The sequence below is a fragment of the Vicugna pacos genome, chromosome 14, assembly GCF_048564905.1.
Source record: "Vicugna pacos chromosome 14, VicPac4, whole genome shotgun sequence".
NCBI classification, from domain to species: Eukaryota; Metazoa; Chordata; class Mammalia; order Artiodactyla; family Camelidae; genus Vicugna; species Vicugna pacos.
In genome coordinates, this window is record NC_133000.1 from 63,140,699 (window position 1) to 63,162,273 (window position 21,575).

Below are 21,575 nucleotides of genomic sequence, written 5' to 3' on the forward strand. Positions count from 1 at the left end.
TACTATGTTGCTTAATTTAAAGATGAACTTTTTTAATTTAAATTATTTTTCAAGGTCTGTGGGCTCAACATTCCCAAAAATAAGGCTAATGATGGTAGGAAGGAAATGAGCATGTACCAGTTTGGGAGTAGGTAGATGGAGTGGTTTGAGGTTTGGGAGTTAAGTGTGAAAAGATACTTCAGGTGCCGCTAAAGTCACCACTGTTGATCACGTGAACACAGTATGAGCTCACTGAGTGTTTAAGAATGAATGACAGGAGTTTTTCTTTTTTCACAAACAAAAGACATTTATATTACATCACTCACATGCACGTCATCTCAAATAGTACTAAAGGAAATGTGAAGGCTACATGGACAGCTCTAAGGATCCCATTGTTAACTGAAGAAGGACACCCCAGGTAAGTGATCATTGGAAGGTTTACTTTTAAAAAGAAGAAGATAATGCTGTCTATCAACTATATTTCAATTTCTACAGGTTCTCAAAAATAAATAAATTCATGAACTTACAGGGGTAAAAAAAGGAGAAGAAGATGGGATCATGGAGTTTTCTGATTATCGGATATTCTCAGGGCTCACCGGTGGCTAAACTCAGATGTGAGGCAAAAATGGCCATAATGCATATCTTCTGCAGTTCTCCCTCCCCCGGATTTTCTAGCCTACCCATGTCCACCATGATGCTTCTGTCTCAACTATTTTCCCACCTGCTGCACCTGCTGATGAAGAAATCAATAGACAGTCCCCAGATTCCAGTCTTTGGTGTAGGTTTCAAATGCCCAAAGGTCAACCAGGAGAGCCAAGTTCAGCCAGCAACTGCTCAGTCTCCCAGAGGCTGGAGGAAAGGTGGGGATTAATTCTTTTAATATGTTATTCACACATCTTACAATCACCTTATACTCCTTCAATCATTGATTCTTAACCTGCACAATCTCCGGTTTGGGACTCTTGGTAGTATCCGTAAGGAAAATGCCATGAAGACACCTCACTGCCACAACCCCACCCAGCTCACAAGCCAAAACATCAGAACAAACAACACGTGATGGAAATGAGGACAAAGAAGCAGGGAAGGGGGCTGAAAAAACTTTCAGGATTTGCAGAGAGACATATAAAGTGCTTAGACCTCATATTTTACCAAGAAAAAAAAATGTGACCTTTACACAGGAATCATGTCTTATGAAACAACTTTATAAACCTAGAAGCTTGGTTTTTGTTAATTATTGATGAAAAGTAAGAAACAGAAGGATGAAATACTAAATGGAGTGAAACTAGGTCATTGAGGACCAGGACAACCTAGGCCAAGTTGGATAACTTAATGTATAGGAACTTAAACAAACCAAAATGCCATAAACTTATTTCATAGGGAACTTCCTTTTGCCTCTATATAAATTTACCTCTGTCTGTCTGAGAGATGAGTTTCTCTTTTCAGGACTGAGTAGTAGAATAGTTATGAAACCCTATGCAAAGAAACTGAGAAGTTTCAAAACTGAAATTGATAGTACATTTGTACCCAGTCTGAGTAACCCCCAGCTGCATGAGTTTTGAAGTCTCAAAGGCCAGAGCTCCCTATCCCTTCCTTCTGTGGCTTTGGGAACAGTTGGATCAGCCAATAATATCTGAATGGCTGAACAGCCCAGAAAGCTTGTATGGTGGGCAAACTGAAGTGGGCCAGCACATGGCATGGCTTACCCTGCAGCGGGTCATAATTGCAGTCAGGTCTCCATGGTGACATCTCAAGCCATGAGGTTGGAACTGTGGGATTAATGACATCCCACGACTGGAGCAACCACAGTGCTGAGAACAGCTTTGACTACGGTAAGTAATCCACAGACCTGAGATTTAGATGAAGAAATGTAAGAACTTAATCCATACTGAGGGACAAATTAGGATGAGTCTGGAGAGAAAGTCTTCCTGTGTGACATTCTGGAGGGCCTTTGAGTTCTCTCACTGTCCAGAGCCCCCACAGTGGTACTGGCGAAGGAGGAAAGGCCAGAAAAAGTGTTTCTGAGAATGTCCTAGATGGAAACCAAGAATGAAAGAATGAGAATTCCATGACTGCCTAGTTGTTCCTTGATAGTGTCTTAGATTCGCTGGTGACCAACTCCATGTACTTAAGGAAGCATCGCATGATTAGAGTTACCCAAAAGACTGTAGACTCTTGTCCTAGCCATCTATGTAGCCATCCTGAAAGCGTCAGAAATGTGTTTTTATTTCATTTAGGTGGTTCCAGGGAGAAACCGTCCCAGGACCCATGTACGGGCACAGCTGTTTCCCCTGATCAGGATCCTTGCTGCACCCAAGTAAGACTCACGTTATCAGAAATACTTTGTTCTGTCTCTGCTCACTGCTAATTGCGTTCTTTATTGCCTTTAAACAAAAAGCTCCTACTCTTTTCTTCCACAATGATGATATTCATTCCTTGATCATTTCACCTCCTATTCACCAATGAAGTGAACTCCAATCCACCAGAATTTTCTACTCAACTTTCCTGTAGAAAAACAAAACAAAACAAAACAAAACTTAAAAGCAGTTCTATTCTTAGGGGTTTTAATTTCTCAAGCAACTCAAAATCAGTCCTGTTTAAAATCTTTCGAGTTCCCATCTTAGTCCTCTATACATTATAGCTGTTTCCTGTCAGAGGCTGGGGACATTTTATCTTAATTTTCAGAGATCACAGTCAAGTCAAGGAGGGACATCACCACTGGGATGTCTACTAGGCATCGTTTCATTTTCAATTCATTTTCATTGTGGGAAAACTAAATCAGTAAGTAGTCAAAAGACTACTTACTTAATGGACTACCGCACCTAAACACTTATCCTAAAATTTAATCCCCTAACAAAGTATGAAAACGCCAAAATTACAAAGAAAATTATTAGATACAAGGGACTTGTCAATAGCAATGCTTTCATTATATAAAGTTTAATTTAGGCCTTCCTAAACAGTTTTGGTCCATTGTTCTGTCAAGTGTTTATATGCACAGATGCTGGAACCTCTGTCATTAGCAGTAGGAGGCAGCTCTGTGCCAGCACGTTGTGTTAGCACCTTAGTAGAGTTAAACTTCTGGAAACACAGATAAGAAACCCTAAATTGTTGTGGCCCAACAATTGTTGTAAAGCTCACGCAAGGGACTCTACAGAAAATAAAGTCAGCACTCGGCCTATTTCATGTATCGTTTAATGTCCTGGGTTATCTGGTTTCCAGAGCACACAGCAAACAAGATGATGAGAGCAGATGACAAGCAGTGACAGCTGACATTTTAGGTTGGCCGCTACAATAAGTGGCAGCTGATCAACAGAAAAATGAGAAAAAAGAAAAAAGAAAAAACTTCTAAAAAGCAGGCAGGCAGATAGAAGACCTCAAATCCCAGAGATACAGAGCAATTTTGTCTCAGGACTGGCAACTCTAAGTGGCCTCTGTAATTTATTTCAACACAGTGAGGTAATTGGCTTAATTATCCTCAAAAGTTGGAGCTGGAAAGCTGCCCTAGGCATCCAGTCCAACTCTCCCAACTTACGGATGAGGAAACAGAGGCCTGGGGAAGCCCTGATGGCCCAGTTCAGCATCATAGCTGGTTAGTAGTGGAACGGCAGCTGGCACCAGTTTTATCCCGGCCACAATACACTTCTCCTTGACAAAACAATTGAAGCCTCACTGGTTAAATGTGAAGATCAAAGGAGACAAAGTACAGAAGATTAGCACTCAGACACAGAAAGAGAACAATCTCGTTAGCTACTATTACTTTAGAATCTGATATAAAAATGGTTGAGCATTTTTAATATGAATCTTTTAAATAACTTTGCTCTTTTGGAAAATTAATTTTCATGAAGCAAGCCACTCTTGGGTGCTAAACTGTCACCTCCTGAGAAAGGTCTCCCTTGACTACCCTGTTAAAAATAGTGCCTCTTTCAGTTTCTGTCTGTGCCTTGATTTCATATGTCTTATAACCTATCACCATGTGAAATCATATACAACTGTGTATGTGTGTAACTGACTATAACAAGCCTGGATAGTAACATAATGGAACCCCTTTATGATGATGGTGTTTAGATCCAAGTCCCAATATTCCCATCTTAAGCTGAGTTCTATCAAGATTTTCTGTCTGTAGGTATGTTTTAAGAGGAAATATTTGGCTGAATCCATGTAACACAAGCATTTTTCTAGCATCGTTCCAATATCACTCTTAGACAGAACTTAAAACACACTCCTGCTTTTCCCATTTCCTTTCTACGTTCTTTAAAAGACCCTTACTATTATCTCCGATGGTCAAGGAAAAACTTAAGCATAAAAATTAGACAAGGGCTTAGAATGAGATGGGAAGAGGACAGCATTTGACATCTTAGTATCAATTTGATCTGGTTATTTTAATTCCATGTTAAAGTGTAGTTTCTGTGAGGTGGGGGAGTAGATTAGATTGTAGAAGGACTGAATGGTTGAAGATTTAGAGAAAATAGTATTTCCTCAAGCACCAAGTAAATACCACGTCTCCTGATACATGAAAAAGAAAGAGAATCCCCTCAAATAAAATGCTGTGCAATTGACTTTTTCTCTAACATTTGCGCATAGTTGTTCTTCCAAATTTCTTTACATTCATTAGTGGATTCCTTGGTTAAAGAACCCTTGCAAGCAGAGGTTGAAAGGGAGTTCGATTTAAAGTGACTAATGGTCACTGTGCCAGGTCCCTCTTATGATTCTCCTTGTATTATGTATGAATTGGAAACCTCCTCTGCCTGACCTCTAGTGTTGGGATGTCTCAGGGCTGAGTCCTTGGCCCTCTTCTCTCTTCCCCAGGCAATGCCATCCAATTCCAAAGCTTTAAATGCCATGAATGTGATGACTTAAGTTGATATTTCCAGCCCTGCCCTCTTCCTGATCTCCTGGCCCCTCTGTCTAACTACTTGCTGGACATCACCACTTGGATGTCTTCTAGGCATCTCAAACCTACTGTGAACAAAACCCAACTCTTCTTTTCCTCTCTCCAGACCTTACCCCAAACACTTCCTCATCCTAATGGCATCACCGTTGCTCAGACCCCAAACCTAGGCATCCTTGATTTCTCCGTCTCACCCCCATTAGGGGAGGATCCACCATGAATCTCATGAAGGTTAAGCTGCCAGGAGCCTCACATTGAAGCCTCGCAAGGCACCATATTTTGTGTTCAGATTTTAACTTTTCTTACAGAGGGCCCTCAAATTGTGTGAGTTTCAGGTCCTACGAAACCAGGATCTGCCTCTGCACCCTACATCCTGCTCTGTCTCTGAAAGAAAAGTATCTAAATCTGCCCACTCAGGACACTGTCGATGGCTGTCGTCCGAGCCACCGTCTCCTCATGACTTTCAGGTGCTACAATGACCTCTGTCACTTCCCTCCTACAGTCTGTTTCCTATACAGCAGCCAGAATGATCTTTTGAAACTTCTTCAGGTCAGATCCCTTACTTAACCCAATGGCTTCCCATTCCACTTAGAATAAGTCACACTATTGAACAATCACAGTGTCTTAGGTCACCTGGCCCCTGCTTACCCCCCAGGCCCTTTCTTACAGCTCACTCCTCCACAGCTGTGCCCTTCTTTCCTTGCTGGAATACACTGGACTCGTTTTTGCCCCTGGGGCTTTGGGACTCGCTGTTTCCTCTGCTTGGTGGAATTTTCCCCATTTCTTCACTTGTCTCATCATTCAAATCTCTGCTCAAATATCCCCTCCTTAAAGTAGCACCCAACTCCACCCCGGTCATCCTTGAAACCATTATCCACTTCTCCTCACTTGTCACTATATGAAATTATCTACCCCATTTACTTGTTTATTGTCTGACCTCTTTCAAAAGATTATAAACTCCGTGAAGATCCACTTGCTTTCTACTGAATCCTCACAGCCCAGCAGTAGTGCCCACAACTGGTAAGGTGTCCAGTGAATATTTGCTAAATAAATGAATCAATGAAATGTTTGCTAAATAAGTGCTAATGTAGTAAAATATGATATGAAGTGGTACTACACGTCCAGTGGGGAGAATTGAAGAATATGAACTATTGTGGAGGTTTTTTGTTTCTTCCTCATTACCTATAGACAGTTAAACATCTATCCTGCCAGTGGATGAGAATTTGAGATGTGGATTATGTCACAATTAGTATTCCACTCTGTATGTCATCACAATGCATGAGGTAAAATGTATATGTCATTGTGCCCAAACTGTAAGGTACTTGGCAATAAATAGCAGTTAGGTGGAGAGCAAGATGTATAGACTAAATCATCTCTGAATCTCCCTATTCCTCATCTCCTACCAGGTAATGGTTTAGGGATGCTCGAAAGGTTTGAGGGTTATGAATGTTATCCGTGTATTCTGAACAAAGCTAAATATACTGTGAAAGACAGAAAAAAGAATCAGTAATTAAGATCTGGATCAATTTCCTTCAGATCACTTGGGGAAAGCATTTTTTACGATAACAGCTGTGTTGAGATATCATTTGCATACCACAGAGTTCACCCTTTTAAAGTGTACAATGGGGTGTCTAGTATTTTTATGAGAGTTGTGCATCCATCACCGCTGTCCCATTCCAGAACATTTCATCACCCCGGAAGGAAACTCCATACCCTTTAACAGTCACTCCACATTCCCTCCCCTCCCCTCCTGCCCCCACCAGCAAGTCCAGGCCCCTGGCAACCTGTGATCTACTTTCCACCTCTCTGAATTTGCTGATTCTGGACCTTTCATATAAATGGAACCAAATAATATGTGACTTTTTGTGTCAGGTTTTTTTTCACTTAGCGTATTTTCAAAGTTCATCCATGTTGTACCATGTGTCAGTACTTCATTTCTTTTTACTGCCAAATTATATCCCACTGTATAGATACACCACATTTTATCTGTTCATCAGTTGATGGACATCTGAATTGTTAATTCTTTTTATTATGAATAATGATGCTGTGACCATTCATGTACAAGTTTTTGTGTTGACATGTTTCCATTTCTCTTGAGCATACACTTAGGAGTAGAATTACTGAATCATACAGTAGCTCTGTGTTAACTTTTGAAGACCTGCCAAATGGTTTTCCATCTTGATGCACCATTTTACATTCCCATCAGCAGTGCAGGAGGGTTCGATTTCCCCACCAGCACCTTCACCAACACTTGCTAGTGGGTGGGCACGAAGTGATACCTCATTGCGGTTTTGACTCATGTTTTCCTAGTAACAAATGTTGAACATCTTTTAAGTCGGTTATTAGAAGATATCCAGATATCTTCTTTGGGAGGTTGTCTATTCAAATGTTTTGCCCATTTTTTAAAATTGGGTTGTCTTTTTGCTATTGAGTTATAACAGTTCTTTAGATATTCTGATAACAAATCCCTTATCAGATATATGATTTGCAACTATTTTCTCCCATTCTGTGGATTGTCTTATCACTTTCTTGATGGTTTCCTTTGAAGCACAAAAGTTTTTAATTTTGATGAAATCCAACTTGTCTATTTTTCTTCTTTGTCTTTTGTGGGTTTTGTATCATCTCTAAGAAACCAATGCTAAATTCAAGGCCGTGAAGATTTGTTCTTGTTTTCTTCTAAGCATGTTATAGTTTCTGCTCCCAGACTTAGGTTTATGCTTCATTTTGAGGTTTGCATATGGTGCGAGGTAGCAGTCCAACTTTATTCTTTTGCACGTGGATATCCAATTGTACAAGCATCATTTGTTTCAAAGACTCATCTTTCACACTGAATGGTCTTGTTACCTGTATACATTAGCATTCTCCAGAGAAATAGAACCAAAAGGATAAATTATGGAGAGATCTACTTTAAGGAATTAGCTAACATGATTGCAGGGAGTGGCATGTAGGAAATCTGTACGGCAAGTGGAAATTCGGATAAAAATTGGTTCTGCAGTCTGAAATCTGAAATTTGCAGAGCAAGCCAGCAGAGTTTTCCTATGTTGCAGTCTTGAAGCAGAATTGCTTCTTCCTGTGGAAACCTCAGTCTTTGCTATCAAGGTCCTTCCTTTGGTTGAATGAGACCCACCCACCTTATGGAGGGGAATCTGCTTTACTTAGATCAACTAATTATAAATGTTAGTCACATCTACATTACCTTCACAGCAACATCCAAACTAGTGTTTGACCAAACAACTGGGCATCATAGCCTACGCAACTTGAAACATAAAGTTAACCATCACAACACCCTTGTGAAAAATCAATTGACCACAAACATAAGGTTCATTTCTGAATTCTCCATTCAATTTCATTGATCTACACATCTATCCTTACACTAGTACCACAGTGTTCATATTGTCACTTTATAGTAAGCTTTAAAATCAAGGTGTGAGTTCTCCAATGTTTTGTGTTGTTTTTTTCAACGTTGTTTTAGCTATGTGCAGTCTCTTATAACTACTATGAATTTTGGGATCAGCTTGCCCATTTCTGAAAAAAAATTGAAATTTTTATAGGTATTGCCTTAAATTTGTGGACAAATTTGAGGAGAATTGCCATCTTAATATTTAGTCTTCCAACCCATGCACTCAGAATGTCTTTCTATTTATCTATATCGTTATAAATTTCTTTTAGCTATGTTTTATAATTTTCAGTATACAAGTCTTACACTTCTTTTGTTAAATTGGTTCCTGGGTATTATATGATCTGTTGATGCTATTATAAATAGGATTTCTTTAATTTCATTTTTTGATTGGTCATTGCTAGTGTATAGAAATATAACTGATTTTTATATATTGATCTTATATCCTGCAGCCTTGATGAATTTATTTATTGTTGTAATAGCACTTCTGTGGATTTATCAGAATATTTTCCTATACCAGATCATGTCATTCATAAATCTCCAGTACAAGGCTGAATAGAAATGGTGAGAATGGACATTCTTATCTTACTCTTGATCTCAAAAGGAAAGCATTCATTTTTTTCTCCAGTAAGTATGATACTAGTTGTGGATTTTTCATGTATGCCTTTTATTAGTTTGAGGAAGTTTCCTCCTATTCCTAGTTTGTTGAGTGTTTTTTTTTTTAAACATGAAAGGATGTTTGATTCTGTCAAAGGCTTTTTCAGCATCAGCTGAGATTATTATGTGGTCTTTGTACTTTATTCTATTAGTATGATATATTACACTGATTGATTTTTCTTATGTTATACCAACCTGGCATAAATTCCACTTGGTCATGATATAGAATCCTTTTTATTTGTTGCTATATTCAATTAGCTAGGATTTTGTTGAGAATTTTTACATCAATACTTATATTGTTATGTAGTTTTCTTGAGCTATCTTTCTTTGGTTTTAGTATCAAGTTAACACTGGCCTCATAAAATGAATAAGTGTTCAGTCTGCTTCTATTTTTTGGAAAAGTTTAATAAGTATTGGGTGTTAATTCTTCTTTGAATGTTTGGTTGAATTCATTAGTGAGGCCGTCTAATCCTGGAATTTCGTTTGCGGGAAGTTTTTAAAATTACTAATTCAATCTCTTTGTTAAAGGTCTGTTCGATTTTCTGTTTCTTCTTGAATTCACTTTGGAATTTGTGACTTTTTAGGAATTTTCCCACTTCATATAGGTTATCTAATTTGTTAGCATACAGCTGTTCATAATATTCCTTTACAATTCTTTTTTATTTCTGAAAGTTTGGTAGTGATGTCTTGCCTTTTATTTCTGAGTTTAGTCATTTGAGTCTTCTTTTTTCTTGGTCAATCTAGCCCAAAGTTTGTCAATTTTTAAAATCTTTTCAAAGAAGCTTTCTTTCTGTATTGTTTTCCAATTCTCTATTTCATTTATTTCCTTTTCTTGTCTTTATTATTTCTTCTGCTTGCTTTGGGTTTAGTTTGTCTTTTTTCTAGTTTCTAAGAAACTAGGTTAGATTATTGATATGCGATCTCTCTTCCTTTTTAATGAAGACATTTACAATTCTGCATTTCCTTATGAGAACTGCTTCTACAGCATTCCATAAGTTTTGGTATCTTGGGGGTTGGGGGCTTTTTCATTCATGTCAGTATTTCCTAATTTTTCTTGTGATTTCTTCTTCAAGCCATTTGTTATGTATGAGTGTGATCATTTCCACTTACCTGTGAATTTCCTTTTGTTCTTGACTTCTAATTTCATTTTACTATGGACGGAGAACATACTTTGAATGATTCCAATCCTTTTAAACATACTAAGGCTTGTTTTATGCTCTGATATATGATCTACCCTGAAGAATGTTCCCTATGCACTAGAGAAGAATGTGTATTCTGCTGGTTTTGGATGGAGTGTCCTACAGATAGATGCCTGTTAGGTCTAGGTGGTGAATAGTGCCCTTCATGTCTTCTATTTGTTGTTGACCTTCTGCTTAGGGGTCCTGTCCTTTTTTGAGAGTGGAAACTGAAACCTCTGCAACTCTTTGGTTGAATTTCTCCCTTCAGTTCTGTCAAGTTTTACTTCATGTATTTTGGGTTGGTGAGGTACTTGTGTTTATAATTGTCTTCATGATTGATTGACCCTCTTATCATAATAAAATGTCCTCCTTTGTCTCTGACAACAATTTTATCTTAAAAATCTATTTTGTCTGACATTAATATAGCCATTTCAGCTCACTTTTGGATACTGTTTGTATATATATCTTTTTACATTCTTTTACTTTCAACCTATTTGTGTTCTAAGGAAAGAAAAACATTAAATTTAAAAACTAAATTGTTCTGCTAAGTATATCTTTATCTCAGGTATTAAAATGCAGCAAATGATGGCTTTTAAATCAACTTAGCACATTTAAATGAAAATAATCAACATCAACATAATAAAAGATATTTTTTCCTTTCTCCCATCTCTTAACCAGTCTTTGATTTAACCTATAAGAATTTATTCCATAGGGCCAAATCTGGAGTCAGTCTTACCTTCTAAAGGTTCACAAATCTGTTTACTGTCAAACCAGCAGGGAAAGGAAATTCCTAAGCAAGGAACACTGCTCAGAAAGTACTGTACCATGTCTCCAAATCCCTGAGAATCAAGTCGGAAAACTGGAAGCAACGGAAAGCACTATAAGGTAACTAATTTTCACCTGGTGACAAGTCATTTCTTAAATCTAAATGAACAAAGTATGCAGGGCACCTATGATTAGCTAGTTCTTTATTTTATTCTCTAGGAAAGCCCTGTCAGATAGAAATATATAATGTGACCCACAAATACCAATTACATATGTAAATTTAAAGTTTCTAGTATCTATATATTAAAAAAAGCCAAATTTATTAATGTAGTTAATAATTATAGCTTGTGAATAATATAATAATATATTCTCTTTAGTGTGGTATCATTTCTACATGTGACCAATTTAAAATTATTATTAATTTCCTGCTAAGTCTGAAGTTTAGAGTGTATTTTACACTTAAAGGACACCTTAATGCAAACTAGCCACATTTCAAATGATCAGTAGTCACAATGGCTGGTGGCTACCATGTTGGTCAGTGCAACTGTAGTATTTAAAGCTGAAAATGGCCTTGAAACCCTCTATGATGATTGAATCAAACCTGAAATTTTTTTTGGTTGGCCACAGTTATGCATTGCTGATATATTAGGAGTATAAAAACACAACAAGTAGATGTGCAATCAGAATTAAATTTACAAATTTTGGAGGCTCCAATCTGTGTTAGTCATGACAGCTAATGTGTCTTAAGCAATTGCTCTGTGCCAGGCACTATGACAAGTATTTGAAGACGTGGTGAAAGTACTTCTGATATCCCCTTTTCATAGAAGAGGAAACTGGGCTGAGAAAGGTTAATTAACTTGGGCCAGATCAACAGCATGTCAGTGGTGAAGTCATTATTTGAATGCTCATTCTGGCTACCTCTGGAGCCTGTGATCCCAGTCTCCAAATTCTCCTGCCTCCCTAAAATGAAGCCAACCATTGAATGCAGACATTCAGCGAATCTCATGTATAAAAACTATGAGAGAGAGAGAGAGAGAGAGAGAGAGCGTGCGCAAAAGAAACTGAGTCCAAATTTCCCCTGCCTGTGTTCAATTCAGCAATTTGCTGAGGGCCTATTGTGTGCAATGCCCTTTGGGAACGTGATGGTTTCACTTGCGTCTGGTTGGCATGCTCTGACTATAAGAGACTCCTTCAGAAAGGCGCTTGAACATTTTGATAAAAAGCAGCTGAAGAAATGTGAACATTTTTGTTTTTTACAGCATTTTTATTTGCAGCAAACAACTTTTCAACAGTTCTTACCTTTTTTGCTGGCTCTTATCTAGGCAACTGATAACATCACTATTGGAAAGAGTTAGAAATCTTATTTATTAGCCAAGTGTCTATTAACTGTTCTTTAATCCATTCCATATACTATTTTATTCTGCATAATTGAAAGACTAATAGAAAATACAGATATATTTTATTCACACACAAATGTGATTACACATCTATATCACATGTAGCTGTAAGAGTAATTACTTGCTTAAGGTCTATTTACTATGTAACCCCCTAAATGCACCTGACTAATAATAGCTGACAATTACCAAGTAACTACTATGCAAACACCATGCTATGCGCATTTACAAACATTATCCTAACTTTTACAACACCCCTATGTAGAAGTATTATTCCCATTTTTACAGATGAGAAAACAAATCCAACTTTTCTCATTGTACCAATGTTACCTATTAATACAAACACCTGTAAATAATACCATCACTTTACACCCATGTACCGCTACAGATTATAATACTTTCATTTATATCATCTAAACTCACCCTCATAGTAAATTGTGATACAGAGAGCTTGTGTGCTTACAGCTACCAGGACAAGTAGTTGTGGTTCTTTTGGAGTCCTAGGGCAACTTAAAAAAAATTATGGATTGTTCATTTGGGAGAATTTTATTTACATGAAGCACCCAATAAGCCAGAAACGACAGACGAGACCAAATTTTACCACAGCTGAGAGAGGCTTTAACAGATATTTTATAAGCCTAATTTCTCCAGCCACCTCACAATTTCTAGAACATGCCCATCAACATGGAAGTGTTGCAGAAAAATGTGTTACAGCTCAGTTGTGATAGCAACCTGGATCCTGGCAAGAGACCAAGCAGCACTCGGAGAGTTGGAGAACTCAGATTTATTATGCCAGCAGGCTCAGAAAAGTTAACACTCCAAGCTCTGGACCCCGTCTGTAGGTTTACACAGGCTTTTATAGGCTGCCAGTTTACACTTTGCAACATCATATGCAAATAAGGTGTAACAAATGTTGACTAATTAGGAACAAGCTGTGTAGGAATGGATCAGGAGGGAGAGAAATGACAAATCAGAAGTTAGGGAAATGGACCAATCAGGAGTGAAAGAAAGAACCAATCAGGAGTGAGCTCAGGGAACCAGTAGAATTTTAGGGGTAAGTTCCACTTTCCTAGAAGTAAGCTGTCTCAGAGGCAAAAAGTGAGATAGAGCCTCTGGGCCAGGGAACCGGATGGTGCTGGTAGGAGAGTAGTGTCCCTGCCTGGGGGTCCTGCTGGTCTTTTTTATGGGGCGTCCCATCTCAGAAGCTCATAAAACGAAAAGCAGTAGCTAGAAAGGATTCTGATCCTCTTCTGATGCTCTTGTTAAGAAACTTTTCCTCCTGTAGTATTATAAAGAGGTCATGACCAGACTGTGCAGTGCTTTCTAACAAACTTCAAATATCCTAAATTAACCTAGATTTCAGGTCCCTAAGTGAGAGATTCCTGCACTCTTCCATTTTTCCAACCTCACCCATTTTTACAGAGGGTTGTAAATGCCCTGAGCAAATACGCGTCCAGAACTTAATAGAGGTAATGTCATGTCTAATAAGCTAAAAAGAAAGGAATCAGCAGCTGGCTGTTCCCAATTAATCTGCCCAAAGTAATGGCAGCCAATTGGGAGTGAGCAAGACTCAAACATTTTCTGCCTCTCCATTTCATTTCCAATTATAATTTCATGTTAGAGCTTTCGTGCTTAATAATATCATACCTTAACAACCATTATTATTCCAGTTTATAGGCAAGAAATAGAGCTTTAAAGAGCACATTAAGTGCTCATTCAAGTTTACATAACTAGTAAGAGGCTAAAGACTCAAATCCATTCAACTCAAGTTCAAGGTTCTTTACCTGATACCATCTAATTATCTCCTAGGAAAATCAATCTCTATTCTTGTGGGCTGCCTTTATACAATATCTGAGCTATTTTCTTACAGGGAGATAATAGTAATAAAACAAGCAGAACTATCTCTTCAGTGGGAGAAATGAATTTCTCCCAGTTGGGGATCTCTTTATTCATTACCCTTAAAAATCTCCTCCTTCACTTTTGAGTATTTACAATATTAAAATAAGGAGGGGCTCTCATTCCATATTCTAACAGTTGATATCACCACTAATTCTAACTTGTTTTGTTTCTAGTCCGAAATAATTTTATGCTATCTGCCTCATCAAAAACATTTGTATTTTCACAAATCTGTAGATTTATGTTGGAATTTCTATTATTTAAGAATTATTCAACAAATACATGTAATCTACAGATTCATTGCCTATAAAAACACACATCACCATAGGTGTTAAAAAGTAACTGGAGAGAAGGAAGACATAGCTCAGTGGTAGAGCGCATGCTTAGCAAGCACAAGGTCTTGGGTTCAATCCCCAGTACCTCCATGAAAAACAAATTTAAAATAAATAAATAAATAAATAATCTAATTACCCCTCCTCCAAAATTAATGGACAAAAAAAGTAATTGGATATCAGGCCATATCCTAAGCAAGTCTGTAGTCAATTCATCTTAATTCACTGGTAACCTAGTCGTTAAAAACGGTTGTCTTAGTATGTAATTCCTAGAACCTTAATAACTTTGGGTGAGGAAGATAACCTCCTCATAATCCAGACATTGCCCACTGCTGAAAAACAAAAAATATCAAGCAAAAAAAAAAAGCTACCCCAAATTAACGTATATAATGGTCTATCTTTGAAGAAATAATGTCTCTTAAGAATGACAAATTGTTACATCCAAGAAACGTCAATTCTACAAAGCTAGGTGGGCAGACTTCTTATACAGAACCCTATCACTGTCACAGATAAAACTATCTAAGGGAGTTTTCTCCACGAATCAATTAGAATCCTTTAACATATCTTGGCTGGCAGTCACAATTTCTTAGGGACCTGAGTACTCAACCCAGAAATTCTGGACACGGTGGCCTGGATTCTAACATAGAGCCAAGGTTTATCATTCATTCAAAAGCAAATGTTTCAAGTAGACTTTCAAAGACCAGAATCGCAACAGAATGGTCAACAGGAAATTAAATTCCCTAAGTTAAATACTGTTGGCGTCCAGAAGTGTAGTAGTCTCTATCACAGCTAATGTGGAAAATTCTCACTGGAAATGTACTTTTTTTCTTTCTTTTCAAAAATGTATTGTGTTATTTTCTCCACTGTCACCCTTAGCCCAATGCATTGGACACAGTAGTAGCTCAACAGAAGTGCCCTTTGATTTGAATACTACTGCTCTCTTTGGCAGCTCCAGCAGTAAAGGCAGATTGGGTGTATTATCTATGCAATAGTGAACTGCAATTGAAACCAGGTCTCTCGGCCTCTGGGTAGCAGTATGAAACAAACACTTATTGAGAGATCAGCCCTAACCAGTGTTTCTTTAGGGGAAAGGGTCTTAACTTCCCCTAACCATTTAAAGAACGGGACCCCAAACCAAGGAATTCAAAGGAACAGTCAAGGATCTTGAGGGTGGGGAGAGGGGGAGGCAAGTGTACTACGTGGACATTTCAGGACGACCGCGGTCTTGGGGAGCGGGGGATGGGAGGGTAGCCTGACGGGAGAGCCCAGGGCTGAGCAACCCCTCTTCCGGGCAAGCCCAGGGCATGAGTCACTGGTGAGCGTGGCGGGAGGAAGGGGCGGCCTGAGTCATAGCCCCAGGGGAGGTCGGAGGGTGATAGATGGGTTGTGGAGCTGGGGGTGGAATTTAAGTAGGAAGTGGATTTTGAAATCCACTCCCTCCCTCTGGGGTTGGGGTCAAGGGGCCCAGGGTCCGGGGGACTGGAAGTGGGGCTGCTCCTCGGGTGGCGGGGAAAGGCTAGCGGGCAGCTGGGGAGACTGCTAGCCAGCCCGCGGCGCCGAAATCTCCCGCGCTCAGGAGCTAGCCCCTCCTCCCCAGCCGGGCCTCACGCCCCTCGCCGCCGCCAGGCCTGCCAGCCGGCTCCTCCCGCCTTCCCCGCGTCTCAGCCGCGGCCCCAGCTGAGCAGCGAAGTCCCCGCCCCGCCCGCGCCAAGCCCGGCGGCCCGCCGCGCGCCGCCAGTGACGGCACTGCAGGGTGCGTGGCCAATCGGCGCGGCCCTCGAGGAGGCTGCCTCGGCCCCGCCCCTCGCGCCCAGAACCAATGGGGTGCCGGCACCAGCGGCCGCGGCGGGGTGAGGGGTCGCGAGGCCCCGCCCCGTCCTCCCCTTTCCCCTTTGCCCCGCCCTTTCCCGCCCGGCCCCCCAGCCCCGCGCCGCTGCTGGTGCCGGTCCCCGCGCTGGGCCCGCCCCCGCCCCTCCCGCCGGCCCGCCAGCGCGCCTCACGGCTCCTATCTCCCCTCCCTTCTTCTCTCTCTCACGCCTAGCGCAATGGCGGCGGCCGCGGCGGAGCAGCAACAGTTCTACCTGCTCCTGGGAAACCTGCTCAGCCCCGACAATGTGGTCCGGAAACAGGCAGAGGTAACCGAGCTCGCCGCCCCCAACCCCGCGCCCCGGCCGGTGCGCAGACCCTTCCCCGGACGCCGCCCGATGGGCCTCGGCCGCTCCAACGCGGCCGCGCAGGCCGGGCCGGGCGGGCGGCGGCCGCGCAGCCCACGTGTGAGGCGGCCCGCGGCTCCCGGTGGTGCCCCCAGGCCCTTCTGGCCCTTGCAGCGGCGGCGCCGGGCGCCAGTTCCCTCCCCGCTGCCGCTCGCACACACGTGCGGCCGCTGCTGACACGCTGCCCCCGCCCAGATGGGGAAGCCAGGCGGCGGGGAGGGATGTGGGGTGTGGGGCGGGCCCCGGGGCTCCCCGCGCCCCTTTCCCCCTACTGGGAGCCTCCCCCTCCCAGCGGTGGTCACCACCCTGTCCTGCCTTTTGATCCCCCAAACCCTAGTTCGTCACCCCTGTTTCTCTCCTGCCCCCTCTTTAACCACACAGTCTGTCCCTCCCTTCCCCATCCCCTCCTATTGATAATGAGTGCCTTGCCATCTCGCCTTCTTTCCACCTATTTCCATTTAGTCCTCTTTCTTAGTCTGGTTCATAACGCCAGAAGCCAGATTTCTCTCCTCCACCCCCAATTTTGTGAAGTTGCTTTTAGGATTTCTTAGCAGCTTGCACCTTACTTTACTCATGCTTCAGATAAATTTTCTTTGATCTCCAGAGATTTGTGGTCTCATAACATAAATGGGATGTCTTGGGACTTCCGTTGTTTAACTGGGCCAGTGCCATATGTTTAAGCCTTTAATTTCACTGAATCTAACCTGAATCTCTTTTTAACCACCTCTGGCTCCTGTGGACCTATGGATAAAGTTTCAAGAAACAATATATCAAACGTATCTGCAAGTTCTTTTACCAACAGTAAGGCACTTGCAGTAAATCTTCAATAGAAGACTGATGTTTTACTAAGTCAGTGTTGAGATGGATTGGAGATACTTCAAGGGAAGGGCAGAAACTTTCCAGTCTCTGTTAAGTACATTATCAGACTCTATCTTCAGACTTGATTATATATGGAGTTCTTTGCGACCACGTGATTGAAGATTTTTGTAAGATTCAGTGAAGGATGTTCAGCCAGATGCTTTTACAAAGCAAAAATTTATTTTGTACATAGCTAATGAAATTGAGGGACAAGTCCTCTTCTGAACTCACGAGTTTTATAGTTGACTTTAAAATCACAATGTCATTCATACTTTAAATAGACTGAGGATATGCTGGTTATGCTTAGTGGTCTAAAGATCCATGAAGTAAATACACTGCAAGTTTAGTTCTGTATGAAAAGCACTTTAAACAACTATTAACTTTATCTTAATGAGTTTTGATACATTTATTATTCATGTAATACATATTCAGGTATAAATTATATATACACACATTATACATATTCAAGGTAAAAATTCAAAATACAAATAGTTTTTTATCCTGTTTCCCAAAGGTAACCACTTTTAAGTGTCTCATGAATGTTTCTTGCAAATATCTTCACAAGCATGTATGTATACATCGATTTTTACATGAGTGGGCTTATAGTATGCATACTACTGTGCAACTGTCATTTGGTGAAAACTTGTGAGTTTTCACTCAGTATATTTCAAATTGCCACGCAACAGCTATGGATTCGTTTGTTCAATCACCTGTGAATGGACGGCTGAGGTTTTCAGCATCTCGCTCCTAAAAACGGTACTGTACATAGGAGAAGGTGTATACCTGTCTTTTCAGACTTTGCTAGGTTTATTTGTAGAATACTTAAAAGTAAAATTTGTCCTTAGAAGTAATGTGCATTTATTAGTTGCATGAATTTGCACTTCTATCAGTGGGATGTGATGAGCCTATGAAAACATTTTAATGCTTTCTGCTAACTCTAGAGGTAGTTTTTCAACAAAATAAGTTCTTAATCCCAACCCATAATAGAAATTTCCCTGTGTTACAAAGCAGAACAGCATTGTAATTAGTAAGCTAGTTTAATTCTCCCTCTTCCCTCCAGTTGCTTAAGTCTCTATTGTCAAGCCTAGTGGGGAATCTCTTTTCTATTGAACTAAATACCGATGTCTGGTTCAGCTTGAATTCCAGTTGGTGCCTGTTGTAAATCTTTTATCACTCCCATCACTTTGGGGATAGTTAGCAGCATTCAGCACATTTTCTCATAAAGAACAATTGAAAATAAATACTGTTATTCTCTTAGTCTTTTTATTCTTAGTGAAAACATTCAGATAGTATATTTTTACTGTCATTGTATATCCTGGTACTATATTAATATGTAAAGTAAGTAGTATAATATAGAATTTTCTTAATTTCACAGAAAAAAAGGTAAATGTTTGAGGGGAAGCTTCCTGGCATCATATCATATAACATTAAACTGGTCTGTAAATCGAGCTTCTTAGGAAGGCAAAATAATTGAAAAAGAAATGACTGTCCATAGCAATACCTTAATACTACCTTTTTCTTTTCTTGTCTTTTGTCAGTAAACTAAATAAAATTGAGTATCAGTCTGATATATCAAGTACAGAAATTTTTTTTTGAACTAAAGAATTGGCAAGAGCTGAGTAAATATCTTTGTAATTTACTCAGTCAAAGTAAAAATACTTAGTTGACACATAAATACCAAACTGTTGACTAAGATGACTTGTTTTATATTCAAATTTGTAATCAAGTACAGTAAACTTATTGTTACATGTTGAAATCATCGAGTGGCTTCAAAACTAAAAAGCTTTAAAGCATTTTCCATTGTATAAACTGTTTGGAAGGTTTTATATTTTATTTCTATTAAATCTTAAGGGATTTTTCTATTTATAATCTTTCTGGTATTTGAAGAAATGATTGAAATACCCCTAAGTTTCAAAATTCAATTCAATTGACATGAATAAACAGTTGAATAAATGATTGACCTGTATTCCAAAGTTGAATGTCCATGGCATTCATGACTAGACATTTCTATATGACATAAGCTTGAGTAGGTCACTTATGCATGGATTTTTATATTCTCAGTGTTTTCCATTGACTTTCGTTCCTCATTGATTCTAAACAGCACTTCATTAATGAGATTAAATTGAAGGAAGGCAATATATTAAAAAGTTTGCCTGATTTTTGAGGAACCAGGGTGTTTCCTCCTAGGTAAAAGTTGTTTTTCCCTTTTACATTACATTGTATGGTGGAATCAAAGGGAATTGAACTTTAATTTGCAGGGACACTGGTAACATTGATTGAACCTGCCTGGGCTAGTGCTGGGAGTATTCTGAGAAAAATTCTTTGTATTTGCTGTGCTCTAATGTGCTAGGTGTTTGGAATACAAGGAGGAAGAGATACCATCTTTGTCTTTGTGGAACGCAGTCTATTTAGGCTAAGAAAAAGTTATTCTTTTCATTTTATGACTGTGTTCTTTTCACCAAACTTTATACTTGACCAGTGTCATGGTATAAAGGTAATACTAGATCCGGATTGCTACCCTGAGACATAACAAATGGGGAGAACCCTCTCTCAGGAGTCAGATGTCATACTAAACTCTCCTTCCATTGACTTAGAATATGTTACAGAATAAAGTTTAATATTTGACTTACTGTTTGTAACAGGTTTTCTGAGAGTAGTATCCTAGTGAAGGATTTTTTTCACTAAACAATTTAGACCGCTGGAAATTCAAGTGTTAAACATTCATAGCATCTACAAGGCATTAAGGGCATTTTTATTGTACTGCGAGAGGCTTTGTTTAAATGAAAAAACTATACTGGTTTTTGAGTTGCTTTGATAAAGATTAAGTGAAAAATCTCAAGGTACATATCCATTTTTGCAATCATCTTGTGAATATCTTTACATAAATTATCTCATTTCTGGATAAATAAATTCAGACCATCTTCTCTCCTCAGCTGTGGATACTTTTCGTCACAGTTTTCAGCATTGTTGTGTTCTTAGGTGCTTATGTATTAGAGAGGAACTTGAGGTTGTCAGAGGATTTTGAGTTCTCTTTTCCCCAGAAGGTGTTCTTCCCCAGATTGAGGTATGTTTGAGAAGTTTGAAAACTGTGTAGCACTGCGTAAATAGAACTGGTTGTTTAGTGGAGTCAGCCCTGAGAGGTGAAACCTGGAGAGAGCATGCCATCCTAGGGAGATTTGGGGTACCAGTTGACCCCAGAAGACTAGAGTTCTTTCTACTGTTTATTGTCTATGACCTTGAGCAAGTTATTTAACTCCAGGGCCTTTATTTCCTTATCTAACAATATGTCAGGGGGTATCACAGAGCCCTGGATGAATGGGATGTTCTTGAGGAGAAGCCCAACTTTCCCTCCCTTTGTCCTCATCACTTCTGTCCAGAGAGAAACCAGGTAGACTGTAGGGAATTGTAGCTGTTAAATAGTGGACAAACTCATTGAATTTAAGGTTGCTAAGAAATTAACATGTTATTTACAGTGTATCCTTAAAGTGGATAGATGAGAATAGACTGTTTATTAAGAAGCCCCTGCAGGTGGGAAACAGTTCCAAAGGTACTTAAAATAATGATTTATTTTCCACATTAGAAGACTGCCATTCAAAATTGTATGCATGAACATGAATTTATACTTCTCTTCAATTCACTTTTGTAGACATCATGTACCTAGGTCCTGTTTTTTTATCCACTCTGACAATCTGCCTTTTAATTGGTGTCAATTTTTTATTGTTAACCAGTTTGCGCTCATTTTACATTATTAATGGAGAAGGAAAGAAGTGTCCTGAGTCACAAAACCTAGATTTCTAGATCTATTAAAATGATATTTAAAAATGGTATTAAGTTTCCTGGCCAACTTTATCATGACCATATTCATTTATAATGTGGTTTTAGTATAATCCTTGCTTGAAAGAAGATGTAGCATAAAGAAGTTGAACACTTGCCGTTTCTCTGACTTGCTCCATCTGAGGATATTTCTCTAGCGGTTGTAAGTAGTGATTTAAACCAATTCTACATCCTCTGGTCTAAAAAC

At 39.5% G+C, this 21,575-nt stretch overlaps 1 protein-coding gene and 1 long non-coding RNA gene across 4 annotated transcripts in view; one reads left to right on the forward strand and one right to left on the reverse strand.

The window, feature by feature from the left end:
• Positions 1 to 1,725: 1,725 nt before the first annotated feature.
• The window catches only part of IPO5 (importin 5), a 52,734-nt gene continuing 32,884 nt past the window's right edge, over positions 1,726 to 21,575 (forward strand). The window contains exons 1-4 of one of the 3 annotated variants that reach the window (XM_072976469.1): positions 1,726 to 1,808; positions 2,214 to 2,293; positions 10,871 to 10,981; positions 16,525 to 16,618. In XM_072976469.1, coding sequence (XP_072832570.1) covers positions 16,529 to 16,618 — 90 coding nt within the window. In that variant the 5' untranslated portion in view covers positions 1,726 to 1,808; positions 2,214 to 2,293; positions 10,871 to 10,981; positions 16,525 to 16,528. Of the gene's footprint in view, positions 1,809 to 2,213; positions 2,294 to 6,188; positions 6,271 to 10,870; positions 10,982 to 16,424; positions 16,619 to 21,575 lie in introns of those variants that run through there. The other 2 variants (XM_072976470.1, XM_072976471.1) reach the window with 2 other exon arrangements.
• On the reverse strand, positions 2,335 to 3,566 carry LOC140701169 (uncharacterized). The gene is made up of 2 exons (XR_012080085.1): positions 3,509 to 3,566; positions 2,335 to 2,481 (listed from the first exon to the last, which is right to left on the reverse strand). It is a non-coding gene; the product is annotated as an uncharacterized lncRNA (long non-coding RNA).